The following is an 18,441-nucleotide window of genomic DNA, read 5'->3' as shown; positions in this document are numbered from 1 at the left end:
TTATTTTTGTGCTTGTGTGTGTATTCTAGATTACGTTTGGCCTCTTTTGATAGCAGTGGAAAACTAATATGCAGTAGAACAACTGGCTATCAGATACTTACACTTGAAAAGGACCAGGTATGTCTGATTACTTTTCTGTTAAATTTTTATTGTAGTATTTGTCTTTTGACTCCTTTTTGAAAATTCGTAGGATTTTAATATTTGACTTAAAGATTGGTTTGAGAGTTTTTTGAAGGTAAAGATGGAAGTGCCATGTTTACTCATTCAAAGTTTACTCCATTCTAGCAGAAGTGTCACTAAGACAAAAAAGAAGGAAACACAATTTGATTGGAGGGGCAGGGAAAAGTTGACAGTATGGAAATAATTATTCATCCTGGACATGATCTTCAAAAAGTTATGACTCTTAATTGTTTTCTCCATTGTGTTCATTATTGCATTTATTTATACATTAATAAGAGAGACCTTAAAAACAATCCGCTAAGTTTCCATAGATCTGAATATTAAGAGAACCTAATCTGCTAGCATAGTCGGTTTCTAAAATGACAGACATCTACAGTGTTCCTGAAATTATCTGAGACCTTTTGTTTCTTCATAAATCACATGCGTGTATAAGTTTCAAAATGTCATGATGCCAAAGGAAACCAGTTTCAAAAAATAAAATGAGAGCTGTTAAAAATCAAGGAAGTTTGTTTCTAGTACAGCTAACCATCATTTCAAAGGATATACTGTGTTTATAAAGGGTTTGGAGCCTATCACATCAGATCAGTTGCTCAGTCGTGTCTGACTCTTTGTGACCCCATGAATCGCAGCACGCCAGGCCTCCCTGTCCATCACCAACTCCCAGAGTTCACTGAGACTCACGTCCATCGAGTCAGTGATGCCATCCAGCCATCTCATCCTCTGTTGTCCCCTTCTCCTCCCGCCCCCAATCCCTCCCGGCATCAGAGTCTTTTTCCAATGAGTCAACTCTTCACCTGAGGTGGCCAAAGTACTGGAGTTTCAGCTTTAGCATCATTCCTTCCAAAGAAATCCCAGGGCTGATCTCCTTCAGAATGGACTGGTTGGATCTCCTTGCAGTCCAAGGGACTCTCAAGAGTCTATGCTATGCTATGCTATGCTAAGTCACTTCAGTCATGTCCGACTCTGTGACCCCATAGATGGTAGCCTACCAGGCTCCCCCGTCCCTGGGATTCTCCAGGCAAGAACACTGGAGTGGGTTGCCATTTCCTTCTCCAATGCATGAAAGTGAAAAGTGAAAGTGAAGTTGCTCAGTCGTGTCCGACTCTTAGCGACCCCATGGACTGTAGCCTACCAGGCTCCTCCGTCCATGGAATTTTCCAGGCAAGAGTACTGGAGTGGGGTGCCATTGCCTTCTCCATCAAGAGTCTATAGTTTACATAAATTATTAGAAGTTAGCAGTTTTGAAAGAAAAAAATAGAAAATAAAAAGCAAAACACACACACAAAGAAGTTAGCAGTTTTCCTCAGACTGAAGAGCCTATCATAGAATATCAGAATTTAGCACTGCATGGAGCAGCCTTGGAAGTGATAGATCTGACCTCCCTGCCTTGTATGAGAACTTCTTTAACAGCATTCTTATGGAGGGTCTTAACCACTGTTAGAACTCTTAGGGATGAAAAGCTGACTCTGTCATGTGAGGTGGGAAATAACAAGGCAGATACATAATAAGTTCAAATCTGCCTCCACTAAAATTCTCTACTGGTCTCTCTCACACCCTCTGGAGCTGCATGAACATTTGTCTGTCTTTGCCTTCAACTTAGAACTTCCTTAAAAAAACACTGTCCTGGACGAAAGCAGCCAGAGACTTAATTAAAAATCACCAGGCCAAGATACTTGTATTCCTAGTGTTCCTTGATTTGCTCATTCAACAAACATTTGTGTCCCTGTTACATGCTAGATTTTATGCTAGAAGTGGAGGAAATGAAGAGAGGCTTATGTTATAAAGCTGAGTAGCACAAGAGAGATGGGCTCAAAGACTAACATTGAGGGGAGATATCTCTAACCTTCGGGGGTTGGGAAGTGGTGAGGGACAGCTCCGGAAAGCCTCTTCTGGACAAGTTGAAAAGTGAATGGATACCTGAACCAATCCTCAGATGGAGCCCAGGGAGCATATGGGTCCTTCAAGGAACTGAGAGGTTTGAAAGAGAATGAGATCAGGAGTAGAGCAGGGCATGATGGGCTATGGATTGAGTTTGGACTTTTTCCGAGATCTGTAGAGAGCTATGGGAGTTGCATATATGTATTTTATGTAGCTTATGGAGATTTGTTATAGAAAAATAGAAAATAAAAATAAACAGGAAAAAATCATATATGGTTCGCTGAGAGATGACACTTTTTTCATCTCCTATATTCTTTTTCCAGAATTTTATCTTATAGTTAAACTACTTTGTAACCTGCTTTTTTCCCACTTTGCTGTATGTAGCTTTTCTTGTCAATAAATGTATATGTGCAACATCATTTTTTTTTGTCCTGTAGTTTGTCTTTTTTTTTTTTTAATTATTTTTAATTGAAGGAAAATTGCTTCACAATATTGTTGGCCTCTGCCATACATCAGGATGAGACAGCCATAGGTATGCATCTGTCTCCTCCCTCTTTAACCTCCCTCCCACCCCTACCTACCCCTCTAGGTTGTTACAGAGTCCAGGTTTGAGTTCCCTGAGTCATACAGCTAATTTCCATTGGCTGTCTATTTTACACATGGTCGTGTTTGTGCTTCCATGTTACTCTCTCCATTTGTCCCACCCTCTCCTTCTTCCCCCGCTGCCCGTGTCCATAAGTCTGCATCTCCATTGTTGCCCTGTAAATAGGTTCCTCAGTACCATCTTTCTCCATATATATGGGTTAATACATGATATTTCTCTTTCTGACTTACTTCCTTCTGTATAATAGGCTCTAGGTTCATCCACCACATTTTAGAACTGACTCAAATGCATTCCTTTTATGAATAATATTCCATTGTATGTATGTACCACAATTTCTTTATCCATTCATCTGATGATGGACATCTAGGTTGCTTTCATATCCTAGCTATCATATATAGTGCTTCAGTGAACATTAAGGTATATGTGCCTTTTTCAGTTTTCATTTCCTCAGGGATATGCCAAGTACTGGGATTGCTGGTTCATATGGTAGTTTTTTGAGGAATCTTCATACTGTCTTCCATCGTGGCTGTATCAATTTACATTCCCACCAACAGTGCAAAAGGGTTCCCTTTTCTCCACACCCTCTCTAGTATTTATTGTTTGATGTCGGCCATTCTAACCAGTGTGAGGTGATAACCAATTGTAGTTTTGATTTGCATTTCTTGAATGAGTGATGTCCAACTCTCACATCCATACATGACCACTGGAAAAACTATAGCCTTGACTAGACGGACCTTTGTTGGCAAAGTAATGTCTCTGCTTTTGAATATGCTATCTAGGTTAGTCATAACTTTCCTTCCAAGGAGTAAGCGTCTTTTAATTTCATGGCTGCATCACCATCTGCAGTTATTTTGGAGCCCAAAAAAATCAAGTCTGACACTGTTTCCTCTGTTTCCCCATGTATTTCCCATGAAGTGATGGGACCGGATGCCATGATCTTCGTTTTCTGAATGTTGAGCTTTAAGCCAACTTTTTCACTCTCTTCCACTTTCATCAAGAGGCTTTTTAGTTCCTCTTCACTTTCTGCCATATGGGTGGTGTCATCTCCATACCTGAGGTGATTGATATTTCTCCCGGCAATCTTGATTCTAGCTTGTGCTTCTTCCAGTCCAGCTTTTCTCATGATGTACTCTGCATATAAGTTAAATAAACAGGGTGACAATATACAGCCTTGACGAACTCCTTTTCCTTTTGGAACCAGTCTGTTGTTCCATGTCCAGTTCTAACTGTTGCTTCCTGACCTGCATATAGGTTTCTTAGGAGGCAGGTCAGGTGGTCTGGTATTTCCATCTCTTTCAGAATTTTCCACAGTTTATTGTGATCCACACAGTCAAAGGCTTTGGCATAGTCCATAAAGCAGAAATAGATGTTTTTCTGGAACTCTCTTGCTTTTTCGATGATCCAGCGGATGTTGGCAATTTGGTCTCTGGTTCCTCTGCCTTTTCTAAAACCAGCTTGAACATCTGGAAGTTCACGGTTCACATATCACTGAAGCCTGGCTTAGAGAATTTTGAGCATTACTTTACTAGCATGTGAGATGAGTGCAATTGTGCGGTAGTTTGAGCACTCTTTGGCATTGCCTTTCTTTGGGATTGTAATGAAAACTGACCTTTTCCAGTCCTGGGGCCACTGCTGAGTCTTCCAAATTTGCTGGCATATTGAGTGCAGCATCTTTCAGGATTTGAAATAGCTCAACTGGAATTCCATCACCTCCACTAGCTTTGTTCATAGGGATGCTTTCTAAGGCCCACTTGATTTCACATTCCAGGATGTCTGGCTCTAGGTGAGTGATCACACCATCATGATTATCTTGGTCGTGAAGATCTTTTTTGTAGTTTTTCTGTGTATTCTTGCCACCTCTTCTTAATATCTTCTGCTTCTGTTAGGTCCATACCATTTCTGTCTTTTATCAAGCCCATCTTTGCATGAAATGTTCCCTTGGTATCTCTCATTTTCTTGAAGAGATCTCTGGTCTTTCCCATTCTCTTGTTTTCCTCTATTTCTTTGCATTGATCTCTGAGCAAGGCTTTCTTATCTCTCCTTGCTATTCTTTGCAGCTCTGCATTCAGATGCTTGTATCTTTCCTTTTCTCCTTTGCCTTTCGCTTCTCTTCTTTTCACAGCTATTTGTAAGGCCTCCCCACACAGCCATTTTGCTTTTTTGCATTTCTTTTCCATGGGGATGATCTTGATCCCCGTCTCCTGTACAATGTCACGAACCTCCGTCCATAGTTCATCAAGCACTCTATCTATCAGATCTAGTCCCTTAAATCTATTTCTCACTTCCACTGTATAATCGTAAGGGATTTGATTTAGGTCATACCTGAAGGGTCTAGTGGTTTTCCCTACTTTCTTCAATTTAAGTCTGAATTTGGCAATAAGGAGCTCATGATCTGAGCCACAGTCAGCTCCCGGTCTTGTTTTTGCTGATTGTATAGAGCTTCTCCATCTTTGGCTGCAAAGAATATAATCAATCTGATTTCGGTGTTGACCGTCTGGTGATGTCCATGTGTAGAGTCTTCTCTTGTGTTGTTAGAAGACCGTCTGGTGATGTCCATGTGTAGAGTCTTCTCTTGTGTTGTTAGAAGAGGGTGTTTGCTATGACCAGTGCGTTCTCTTGGCAAAACTCTGTTAGTTTTTGCCCTGCTTCATTCCGTATTCCAAGGCCAAATTTGTCTGTTACTCCAGGTGTTTCTTGACTTCCTACTTTTACATTCCAGTCCCCTATAATGAAAAGGACATCTTTTTTGGGTGATAATTCTAAAAGGTCTTGTAGGTTTTCATAGAACTGTTCAACTTCAGCTTCTTCAGCGTTCCTGGTTGGGGCATAGACTTGGATTACTGTGATATTGAATGGTTTGCCCTGGAAACGAACAGAGATCATTCTGTCATTTTTGAGATTGCATCCAAGTACTGCATTTCGGATTCTTTTATTGACCATGATGGCTACTCCATTTCTTTCTTCTAAGGGATTCCTGCCCACAGTAGTAGATATAATGGTCATCTGAGTTAAATTCACCCATTCCAGTCCATTTTAGTTTGCTGATTCCTAGAATGTCGACGTTCACTCTTGCCATCTCCTGTTTGACCACTTCCAATTTGCTTTGATTCATGGGCCTAACATTCCAGATTCCTAGGCTTCAGCAATATGTGTACCGTGAACTTCCTGATGTTCAAGCTGGTTTTAGAAAAGGCAGAGGAACCAGAGATCAAATTGCCAACATCCACTGGATCGTGGAAAAAGCAAGAGAGTTCCAGAAAAGCATCTATTTCTGCTTTATTGACTATGCCAAAGCCTTTGACTGTGTGGATCACAATAAACTGTGGAAAGTTCTGAAAGAGATGGGAATACCAGACCACCTGACCTGCCTCCTGAGAAACCTATATGCAGGTCAGGAAGCAACAGTTAGAACTGGACATGGAACAACAGACTGGTTCCAAATAGGAAAAGGAGTTCGTCAAGGCTGTATATTGTCACTCTCTTTATTTAACTTATATGCAGAGTACATCATGAGAAACGCTGGACTGGAAGAAACACAAGCTGGAATCAAGATTGCTGGGCGAAATATCAATCACCTCAGATATGCAGATGACACCACCCTTATGGCAGAAAGCCAAGAGGAACTAAAAAGCCTCTTGATGAAAGTGAAAGTGGAGAGTGAAAAAGTTGGCTTAAAGCTCAACATTCAGAAAACGAAGATCATGGCATCCGGTCCCATCACTTCATGGGAAATAGATGGGGAAAAGTGGAAACAGTGTCAGACTTTATTTTGGGGGGCTCCAAAATCACTACAGATGGTGACTGCAGCCATGAAATTAAAAGACACTTACTCCTTGGAAGGAAAGTTATGACCAACCTAGATAGCATATTCAAAAGCAGAGACATTACTTTGCCAACAAAGGTCCGTCTAGTCAAGGCTATGGTTTTTCCTATGGTCATGTATGGATGTGAGAGTTGGACTGTGAGGAAGGCTGAGCACCGAAGAATTGATGCTTTTGAACTGTGGTGTTGGAGAAGACTCTTGAGAGTCCCTTGGACTGCAAGGAGATCCAACCAGTCCATTCTGAAGGAGATCAGCCCTGGGATTTCTTTGGAAGAAATGATGCTAAAGCTGAAACTCCAGTACTTTGGCCACCTCATGTGAAGAGTTGACTCATTGGAAAAGACTCTGATGCTGGGAGGGATTGGGGGCAGGAGGAGAAGGGAATGACAGAGGATGAGATGGCTGGATGGCATCACTGACTTGATGGACGTGAGTCTGAGTGAACTCCGGGAGTTGGTGATGGACAGGGAGGCCTGGCGTGCTGTGATTCATGGGGCCGCAAAGAGTCGGACACGACTGAGCGACTGATCTGATCTGATCTGATCTGATGCAATATTGCTCTTTACAGCATCAGACCTTGCTTCTATCACAGTCACATCCACAACTGGGTATTTTTTTTGCTTTGGCTCCATCCCTTAATTCTTTCTGGAGTTATTCTCCACTGATCTCCAGTAGCATGTATGGATGTGAGAGTTGGACTGTGAAGAAAGCTGACCGTTGAAGAATTGATGCTTTTGAACTATAGTGTTGGAGAAGACTCTTGAGAGTCCCTTGGACTGCAAGGAGATCCAGCCAGTCCATTCTAAAGGGATCGGTCCTGGGTATTCTTTGGAAGGAACCTTATGCGAAGAGTTGACTCATTGGAAAAGACTCTGATGCTGGGAGGGATTGGGGGCAGGAGGAGAAGGGGACGACAGAGGATGAGATTGGCTGGATGGCATCACTGACTCGATACACTTGAGTTTGAATGAACTCCGGGAGTTGGTGATGGACAGGGAGGCCTGGCATGCTGCAATTCATGGGGTCGCAAAGAGTTGGGACACGACTGAGCGACTGAACTGAACTGAACTGAATGAGTGGTGTTGAGCATCTTTTCAGGTGTTTATTAGCCATCTGTTTGTCTTCTTCGGAGAAATATCTGTTTAAGTTTTCGCCCACTTTTTTGATTGGGTTGTTTGTTTTTCTGGTGTTCAGTTTTATGAGCTCCTTGTATATTTTGGAAATTAATGCTTTGTCAATTGTTTCATTTGCTATTATTTTCTTCCATTCTGAAGATTGTCTTCCCACTTTGTTTATATAGTTTCCTTTGCCATGCAAAAGATTTTAAGTTTAATTAGGTCTCATTTGTTTATTTTTGTTTTTATTTCATTACTCTGGGAGGTGGGTCATAGAGGACTTTGCTATGATTTTATATTTTATACAATGTCCTGCCAATGTTCTCCTCTTAGTGTTTTATGGTTTCTGATCTTACATTTAGGTCTTTAGAATTCATTTTGAGCTTAGAGGCATGATAATGGCAAGAAGACAGTTTTTAGAAACTATTGCTATAATCCAAATTATCAGCAGTAAACAAAGCATGAATTACTGGTACACACAATAACATGGATGAAATAATCTAAATGCAAGCAGTGAGACAAAAAAGAGTGCATTCTGTATGATTCTTTTTATTTAAAACTCTAGAAAAGGCAGACTATGGAACAGAAGCAGGCAGTTGGTTTCCAGAGGGTGGCGGAAGCATCAGGAACCTAAGGACACTGAGGGGGATGGATGGGGGTGGATATGTCTATTATCTTGAGTATGCTGGTTTCTCAAGTGTATATACATGTAGTAGAACTTATTGTATATTTTATGTAACTTGTATGTTTATACCTCAGTAAAGACCCTTTAAAAAAATAAACCAATATCCAATTAAAAAAAAAAAAAGATGCTCTTGCTGTAACCCAGATCAGAAACAACGAGAACCTCAACTTAAGGAGGATAGTAATGGGGTGAAGAGATGTTGATAGGTTCTCAAAATTAAGGGGTGCACTTGGTAGAATTTGATGCTTAAGTGTGTGTGTGAGTGTGAGGAAGAAAGTAGTCAGAGATAGTACCTGGCTTTGTGACTTGGGCAACTTTTTTCCCTTATATTTGAATTATAGGAAGGAAAATGAACATGACTTGGGGGTAAAGAGATGATGAATTCTGTTTAAAGCATATTTGATTTGAGGGCACTGAGGTAAAAATTGGAACACTGGTGGATAAATGGGTCTAGCGTTTATCAGCAGTGCCTGGGCTAGGAATAACGATTGGATCAGACAACCTACAGGAAATTATGTTGAGAATATGACAGGATGGAAACCTAGGGAGCGTTGGTATTTAAGGGGTGGGCAAAAAAAGTAACCTGGAATGAAGTATTTAAGAACTAGGATGGGGAATCAAAACCAGTTGCAAGCATGACAGCACTGACGGCCCAAAAAGAATGGAAATGGTAGGTAGTATTCAGTAGCTGATGATTTAAACTTGAGTTGCTTTATGTCTAAGCGAAGATTTCTAGTAAGGAGTTGGACTTAAGGATTCTGGAATTTAGAAATAATAGAGCTATAGTAGAAATAAGTAACATGAGCCTCAGAGAAGCAGAGAAGATAGAAAAAACAGTCTGGAAACAGATGAAAACTAGGAAGATACCACCACTATGTCTGATGCTGTGATGTATGGGCTTCACTGCTCCCATGCCATAGTGGAAGAAGGAAAATGGAGCTTTTCTAAAGATAAAGGTGCACGTATAGATATAAACTGAGCCATCGGGCGGCATTAAAGGTTTTAAGAAAGCAAGAATTAGGTATCTAATGAACGGGAAATGGGGATTAGTACAGTGTTATAATCAGAAATTGGTATGTCCATTCAGCCCCCAAGTGATATCTGCATGGCTCTCTTTCCCCAGAATTGGGTCTTTGACCTACTCTCCCCCACCAACCTTAACTATATTTAGATACCAGAATGCTAATTTTCTTAAGAGTTGTGAGTAGAGAATCTTGCTTTTATCATCAGATACACACATCATCAAAGCCTTTGTCCTCAATAGACTTAGTAAATCTGCCTTGAGTCAGGTTATTGCTACACATGTTGACTAGTCCAGGGTGACTTAAGCATCTGAAGGTCAACTGTGCTTTGACATGCTTGCTGTCTGCCAGCCCTGTTTGCACCATCAGCCCAGGTGATGCCTCATCTGACTTGTCATCATATCCATTTTGTTCACTTAAACAACAAAATACCACTTTGCCCAATTTGGAGACTATAGTGTGTGTGTCTGTGTGTAACATTTCTATTCCCTGCCTTCTTTATCCAAATTTATCTTGCTGATCCCCCAACACAGAAGCTGTATCTAGCTGAGCCTTTGTCTGTCACTCAAATGTTGCAGTTTTAGTCCCTCTTTAGTCCCTTAGTAGGAACACATGCTTCAGTAAATAATATAAAATTCTAGATTTAAACAGTATTTTAAAAGTATATTCTTCAGGGACTTCCTTGGTGGTACACTGGATAAGAATCTGCCTGCCAGTGCAGGGGACATGAGTTTGATCCCTGGTCCGGGAAAATTCCACGTGCCGCAGATAATTAAGCCCGTGCATCACACCTACTGAGCCCATACTCTAGAGCCCAGAAGCCGTGACTGCTGAGCCTATGAGCTGCAACTACTGAAGACCGCTCGCCTAAAGCCTGTGTACTACCATGAGGAGTAGCAGCCACTCACCACAACTAGAGAAAGTCCACACAGAATCAAAGACCCAGCACAGTCAAAAATAAATATTTTTTTAACTTTTTTTAAAAGTGTATTCTCCAGAATGTATAAAGATAAAACAAATGCATATTAGTTCAGAGAATATATCCAACTATTGAAAAAATAGAGGAGTTCCCATTTCAGGGCTACTGCTTATACTCTAAAAGGATTTATTCTTTTCATGAAAACCTGCTGGTAAACGGTTCCAGAGATCTGTAACATGAGTGAGTGAGGGTTATATTTGTAGCTCTCAGGTGTAGTATCAACTCCTGTCTCTAGAATCTCAAGTTGTTCTCATGTATATTGATGTAACTGAACTTGAAATTGATTTTACATGGTAATGTATTTTAGGTTCCAAGAGACAAATAACTTGTTTGCATTAGAGATGGTGGGAAATCTTAGACAAGGGTGGGAAGGGGCCATGCTTATTGTTGTGACAATAATGACTCCCATCAAGTATTTGCTGCACATAAAGACCATCAGACATAGAAACCAAATGAGAAGTCTCTATTTCTGGGCCGTATCTGTTCATAAAATATGTAGGTACTTGATAGAAATTTTCCAGTAATGAAAATAACTACCGTTATTGGTAATTTAATATATAGCTGGCTTTGCTGAGCCCTCTATGTGCATTGTCTCATTTAATCCTAGTATAATCCTATGGAGTGGTTATTCTCCTCTTTTACAGTGAGGAAGCTGCAGTTGATAAAGTCAGTGACTTGCCCGAGGTCACAAAGCTAGTGGGTGGAAGTCTTGAGATTTGAACAGAGACTGTCAGATTTCAGATGCAAACTTTTAACCACCATACTAACCTTTAGTTCACTCAATTCAACAGTTGGTTCTCTGTTTTATTTTTATACTACTACTATTATCATTAAAGTAACAAATTTGTTTTATAGGAACAAGTAGTGATGAACTTGGACAGCAGGCTTCTGATCTTCCCTTTATATATCTGCTGTAACTTCCTGTATATATCGCCAGAAAAAAGAACTGAAAATAGTCATCATCCAGAAAATCCAGAAAACTGAAGAACTCACCAGTTGGAAACAGTAGCACTTTGAAAACTTTTTTGCCAGCTTTAATTTAATGGCCCTGCAGATATTCACATCTAAGGTGACTAACAATGACAAAGGCCTTACGAACTGTACAGATAATACAGAAGACTATTCTTATCCTCATTACATTTCTATGCATATATGGAAAAGCATTTTAAAGCCAAGAGAATATCTGTCAAACCATTTGCTAATAAAGATATCAACTCATGCTTTTTAATTTAGCATCAGTAGAAAATTGCTATAGGTAAATTTCCCATTTCTCTGCAACCATACATAGAGTCAGTTTTCAGCTTGAACTTTGATCCTACTTAATGTTAGTGAACCTCAATTATCCATCTGTTAGTTTCATTTTTATCTGACTAAAAGAAAGCTAAAGGAATAATCTGGCCAATTATAAATGCTCTTTCAATTGGTATATTTAAAGCTGTCCTTAATTTTTTTTCCAGCTGCTCTTTATGATTCCTCCTACTAGTCAGATATTCTTCTAGTCTACATATGTTATTAGTCATTAAATATTTTTTCATGGTTTTGAAGACTAAGCTGAGGAACTTTTATTTAACTTTAGCATTTTCATGCTTTTTTATTTTGCTTTCCTAGCATTTTAACAAGAAAAAAATCAGCTTCAGGCTTTCAAATGATCTTGAATAGGGGAAGAAAATTAGTTTGATTCCAAGGATATTCCTTTGCCTTTTATGGTCTTTTCTTTGACATTCTGTACAATTTTATTATTAGGTCACAGATTATTTATATACCAAATATTATACGTTAAACATTTTCATATTCTGTGGTCTTTGAATTATTTATTTTCAAATTTTAGTTGGGAATCTCAGGACTTTATAATCTCCGAATTGAGTGCCTTTGAGTTAAACATAATATTAGAAATCTCATAGTAAATGTAAATAAGGTCGGAGGATATCATATAGAAGCTGATAATAAAGCATTAATGTATAAATAGAACTTATTTTTGTCAAAAATGAGATGTACATTTTTCATGATTTATATATGTTCGGTTCTTGCATTTACTGCTATTTTGAAAATAGACATGCTCATCATTTTTCAAGTCAAAGTGAGTATTTTTTGTGGTTAATAAATATTTTTAGTATGTTTTAAGAAAAATGGGAACTACTTTTGTGTACCTGTACAAATAATAAATACTCATTTGGAGAAAGAATAAATAACATATAAAATGAACCAAAAAAATAACTCAGTTGAAACCAGAATTTTTTTTTCCAAGTTTGAATTTTTTATAGTTAGATTTAACTTTTAGAACTCATTGCTAGTTTTTATTCCCTAGCGATATGTCCATAGATCATAAATCACTTTTGTCCTTTCAAAATTGATCCCTCATGGTGAATTTAAAGGAAGCTTTTAAATGCCTTCCCTATCTCTACCCCTAGAACTGTAGTTTGAATGGTTTTAATACAATAATTTGGCTGTATCAAGAGACTACATTTCTTGTTTTTGTATTTGGCTGTATCTCTTTCATGAGATGCTTTTGTTTTTTTCCTTATTGTAACATCAGAGATTCCTTACCCTTACATATTAAAAATATAAATACCAAATTTAAATCAAATTTAAATAACTGAATTTTTACAAATCTTGGAAGTAAAGATAATTAAAGTTTGAGTATATTAGTAAAATTATTTCATTTCACTTGTATGAATTGATCAAAGTGGAATTATATATGGTTCCTGTCCCTTGTTTGTTTCCTAGCCAAATTGCTTACAAACAAAAGAATTATTTCTTCAGTCACAAGTAGGTTGTAGTCTCACTGGAGAAACCGGTAATTGTCAGCTAGTACTCCACACTGATAGTAAAGATCTGCTTTTGTTTTCTTACCAAATACTTTGCATACTTTTCATTCTTTTTAATTGGAATCTTCTTAATAAAGTATTAAGTATCAGCTGGAGTCTTATATCAACTAATATATATGAAGATTTTTGTGTTGGTCACCTTTTGCCTTATAACCTTTGCCAAGTCTTTTTTTAAGCTGCAAGGGCTAGAAAACAATATTTAGCCAACTAATAATTATTTTTACTTGGCTATCAGTAAAGAAGAGGTCCTTATGAGGAAATATTCTAGAGTTCCATGCTAAATTACTAGAGATATATAAATATACCTTTCTTTTTCAAAAATTTGGCTTGAAACTTAGCAAGGTAGGCAAAATTAAATGATTAGTGGTAGTCATTAGTTTTTTACCAAGCATTTAGTAGCCAACATTTTATCACATTTCAAAGTCTTTAAAGAGGATTGATTGCCATCATTAATAAGCAGATTTCAACATCAGATGTAAAAATAGGGTCACCAGAGTCACTGTGGCTATCAAAGCTAATTAAAAATAAATAGAACTTAAAATTTACTTCCTCAGTCACATAGATACATTCCAAGTGCTTAGTTAACCACAAGGAACTAGTGGCTACTGTATTGGACAGTGCAAATATAGTCTGTTCATCATTGCAAAAAGTTCTGTTGAACAGAGGTGCTCTAGAATAGTGGACTGTTAACGTTGAAACTGTCAGGAATTATATTCCCTTAAAGATGAACCCATGTAAAGAATAGAAAAGGATAATAGAATGCAAATGGTAGATAATTTATCAATCACCTAGAATGATGTGTTGAATCATAACTTCAAGTAATTTGGACCTAAATCCATTAACTACATTAAAAAAGAAGTCACAGTAGTTTCCTCCCAACCACAGAGTTTGCAATTCTTCTGAAAGTCCATGATAAAAGGATACAAAAACAGAAAACCTCAAACATCATCAACCTCTATTAACTAGTGGTCAAACTATATCTAATTGGTGGTGAAATTACTGACTCAATAGTATGCATCCATTTGTAAAGATAAAGTCAAGTTGCTCAGTCATGTCCAACTGTTTGCGACCCTGTGGACTGTGGGGGGGGGGGTCCTCCATCCATGGAATTTTCCAGGCAAGAGTACTGGAGTTGGTTGCCATTTCCTTCCCCAGGGGATCTTCCCAACCCAGGGATTGAATCTGTGTCTCCCACATTGCAGGCAGATGCTTTACTATCTGAGCCACCAGGGAAGCCCTCTGTAAAGATTAAAAGTAGGATGCTTTTGTAAAGACTGGTGATTTTACATAAAATAGGACTAGAAAAGGTAAAACAATTTAACCAAGTCTCAAGATAGTACATTTGTAGGAATCACAGATGCTTAATGTTTAATGTGCCTTAGAGGTGTCCGTGAAGAGATACCCCAGGTCCAAGGTAAGAGAAACCCAAGTAAGAGAAGAGATACCCCACATCCAAGGTAAGAGAAACTCAAGATGGTAGGTGTTACAAGAGGGCATCAGAGGGCAGACACACTGAAACCATAATCACAGAAAACTAGTCAATCTAATCACACTAGGACCACAGCCTTGTCTAACTCAATGAAACTAAGCCATGCCCTGTGTGGCCACCCAAGATGGGCGGGTCATGGTGGAGAGGTCTGACAGAATGTGGTCCACTGGAGAAGGGAATGGCAAACCACTTCAGTATTCTTGCCTTGAGAACCCCATGAACAATATGAAAAGGCAAAATGATAGGATACTGAAAGAGGAACCCCCCAGGTCAGTAGGTGCCCAATATGCTACTGGAGATCAGTGGAGAAATAACTCCAGAAAGAGTGAACGGATGGAGCCAAAGCAAAAACAATACCCAGTTGTGGATGTGACTGGTGATAGAAGCAAGGTCTGATGCTCTACAGAGCAATATTGCATAGGAACCTGGACTGTTAGGTCCATGAATCAAGGCAAATTGGAAGTGCTCAAACAGGAGATGGCAAGAGTGAACGTCGACATTCTAGGAATCAGCAAACTAAAATGGACTGGAATGGGTGAATTTAACTCAGATGACCATTATATCTACTACTGTGGGCAGGAATCCCTTAGAAGAAAGAAATGGAGTAGCCATCATGGTCAATAAAAGAATCCGAAATGCAGTACTTGGATGCAATCTCAAAAATGACAGAATGATCTCTGTTCGTTTCCAGGGCAAACCATTCAATATCACAGTAATCCAAGTCTATGCCCCAACCAGGAACGCTGAAGAAGTTGAAGTTGAACAGTTCTATGAAGACCTACAAGGCCTTTTAGAACTAACACCGAAAAAGATGTCCTTTTCATTATAGGGGACTGGAATACAAAAGTAGGAAGTCAAGAAACATCTGGAGTAACAGGCAGATTTGGCCTTGGAGTACAGAATGAAGCAGGGCAAAGGCTAATAGAGTTTTGCCAAGAGAACGCACTGGTCATAGCAAACACCCTCTTCCAACAACACAAGAGAAGACTCTACATGGACATCCACCAGATGGTCAACACCGAAATCAGATTGATTATATTCTTTGCAGCCAAAGATGGAGAAGCTCTATACAGTAAGCAAAAACAAGACCGGGAGCTGACTGTGGCTAAGATCATGAGCTCCTTATTGCCAAATTCAGACTTAAATGGAAGAAAGGAGGGAAAACCACTAGACCATTCAGGTATGACCTAAATCAAATCCCTTATGATTATACAGTGGAAGTGAGAAATAGATTTAAGGGACTAGATCTGATAGATAGGGTACTTGATGAACTATGGAATGAGGTTCGTGACATTGTACAGGAGACAGGGATCAAGATCATCCCCATGGAAAAGAAATGCAAAAAAGCAAAATGGCTGTGTGGGGAGGCCTTAAAAAATAGCTGTGAAAAGAAGAGAAGCGAAAGGCAAAGGAGAAAAGGAAAGATACAAGCATCTGAATGCAGAGCTGCAAAGAATAGCAAGGAGAGATTAGAAAGCCTTGCTCAGAGATCACTGCAAAGAAATAGAGGAAAACAACAGAATGGGAAAGACTAGAGATCTCTTCAAGAAAATCAGAGATACCAAGGGAACATTTCATGCAAAGATGGGCTTGATAAGACAGAAATGGTATGGACCTAACAAAAGCAGAAGATATTAAGAAGAGGTGGCAAGAATACACAGAAAAACTACAAAAAAGATCTTCACGACCAAGATAATCACGATGGTGTGATCACTCACCTAGAGCCAGACATCCTGGAATGTGAAGTCAAGTGGGCCTTAGAAAGCATCCCTATGAACAAAGCTAGTGGAGGTGTTGGAATTCCAGTTGAGCTATTTCAAATCCTGAAAGATGCTGCTGTGAAAGTGCTGCACTCAATATGCCAGCAAATTTGGAAGACTCAGCAGTGGCCCCAGGACTGGAAAAGGTCAGTTTTCATTCCAATCCCAAAGAAAGGCAATGCCAAAGAGTGCTCAAACTACCGCACAATTGCACTCATCTCACACGCTAGTAAAGTAATGCTCAAAATTCTCTAAGCCGGGCTTCAGCGATATGTGAACCGTGAACTTCCAGATGTTCAAGCTGGTTTTAGAAAAGGCAGAGGAACCAGAGATCAAATTGCCAACATCCGCTGGATCATCGTAAAAGCAAGAGAGTTCCAGGAAAACATCTATTTCTGCTTTATTGATTATGCCAAAGCCTTTGACTGTGTGGATCACAATAAACTGTGGAAAGTTCTGAAAGAGATGGGAATACCAGACCACCTGACCTGCCTCCTGAGAAACCTATATGCAGGTCAGGAAGCAACAGTTAGAACTGGACATGGAACAACAGACTGGTTCCAAATAGGAAAAGGAGTACATCAAGGCTGTATATTGTCACCCTGCTTATTTAACTTATATGCAGAGTACATCATGAGAAATGCTGGGCTGGAAGAAGCACAAGCTAGAATCAAGACTGCCGGGAGAAATATCAATCACCTCAGATATGCAGATGACACCACCCTTATGGCAGAAAGTGAAGAGGAACTAAAAAGCCTCTTGATGAAAGTGGAAGAGGAGAGTGAAAAAGTTGGCTTAAAGCTCAACATTCAGAAAACGAAGATCATGGCATCCGGTCCCATCACTTCATGGGAAATAGATGGGGAAAAAGTGGAAACAGTGTCAGACTTTATTTTGGGGGCTCCAAAATCACTGCAGATGGTGACTGTAGCCATGAAATTAAAAGACGCTTACTCCTTGGAAGGAAAGTTATGACCACCCTAGATAGCATATTCAAAAGCAGAGACATTACTTTGCCAACAAAGGTCCGTCTAGTCAAGGCTATGGTTTTTCCTGTTGTCATGTGAGAGTTGGACTGTGAAGAAAGCTGAGCGCCGAAGAATTGATGCTTTTGAACTGTAGTGTTGGAAAAGACTCTTGAGAGTCCCTTGGACTGCAAGGAGATCCAACCAGTCCATTCTAAAGGAGATCAGCCCTGGGTGTTCTTTGGAAGGAATGATGCTAAAGCTGAAACTCCAGTACTTTGGCCACCTCATGCGAAGAGTTGACTCATTGGAAAAGACTCTGATGCTGGGAAGGATTAGGGGCAGGAGGTGAAGGGGACGACAGAGGATGAGATGGCTGGATGGCATCACCGACTCGATGGACGTGAGTTTGAGTGAACTCCAGGAGATGGTAATGGACAGGGAGGCCTGGCATGCTGCGATTCATGGGGTCGCAAGGGTCGGACACTGCATGAGTGAATTGAACTGAATGTTCTTATATAAAGTACATATACTTTTTGGCTTCTCTGGTGGCTCAGTGGTAAAGAATCCCTCTGCTAGTGCAGGAGAAGCAGGTTTGTTCAATTCCTGGGTTGGGAAGATCCCCTGGAGAAGGAAATGGCAACCCGCTCCAGTATTTTTGCCTGGGAAATTCCACGGACATAGGAGCTTGGCAGGCTATGTAGTCCATGGGATCACAAAAGAGTCAAACACAACTTAGTGACAAAACAACAACATACACAAATTTACCTTTATGGGAAATTGCCCTGTCTGGTTAGGGAGGGAACTTGTAAGTATGATCACAAGTGTTGACAGCACTCCAACCCTACCCCGCTGCTGCTAAGTTGCTTCAGTCGTGTCCAGCTCTGTGCGACCCCACAAACGGCAGTCCACCAGGTCCCCCGTCCCTGGGATTCTCCAGGCAAGAACACTGGAGTGGGCTGCCATTTCCTTCTCCAATGCATGAAAGTGAAAAGTGAAAGTGACGTTGCTCAGTCATGTCCGACTCTTAGCAACCCCGTGGACTGCAGCCCACCAGGCTCCTCCGTCCATGGGATTCTCCAGGCAAGGGTACTGGAGTGGGGTGCAAATGCCTTT

General features: G+C 39.9%; 1 protein-coding gene across 1 annotated transcript in view; it reads left to right on the top strand.

Moving 5' to 3' along the window:
* The window catches only part of GMCL1 (germ cell-less 1, spermatogenesis associated), a 63,550-nt gene extending 50,350 nt beyond the window's left edge, over window positions 1-13,200 (top strand). Inside the window, exons 13-14 of the mRNA XM_005893592.3 lie at window positions 30-117; window positions 11,142-13,200. Of these exons, the coding sequence (XP_005893654.1) occupies window positions 30-117; window positions 11,142-11,270 (217 nt within the window). The 3' untranslated portion in view covers window positions 11,271-13,200. The remainder of the gene's footprint in view (window positions 1-29; window positions 118-11,141) is intronic.
* The last annotated feature ends 5,241 nt before the right edge of the window (window positions 13,201-18,441 follow it).

The sequence above is a fragment of the Bos mutus genome, chromosome 11 (assembly GCF_027580195.1).
Source record: "Bos mutus isolate GX-2022 chromosome 11, NWIPB_WYAK_1.1, whole genome shotgun sequence".
Classification (NCBI taxonomy): Eukaryota; Metazoa; Chordata; class Mammalia; order Artiodactyla; family Bovidae; genus Bos; species Bos mutus.
This window is presented reverse-complemented; position numbering and strand designations above follow the sequence as displayed.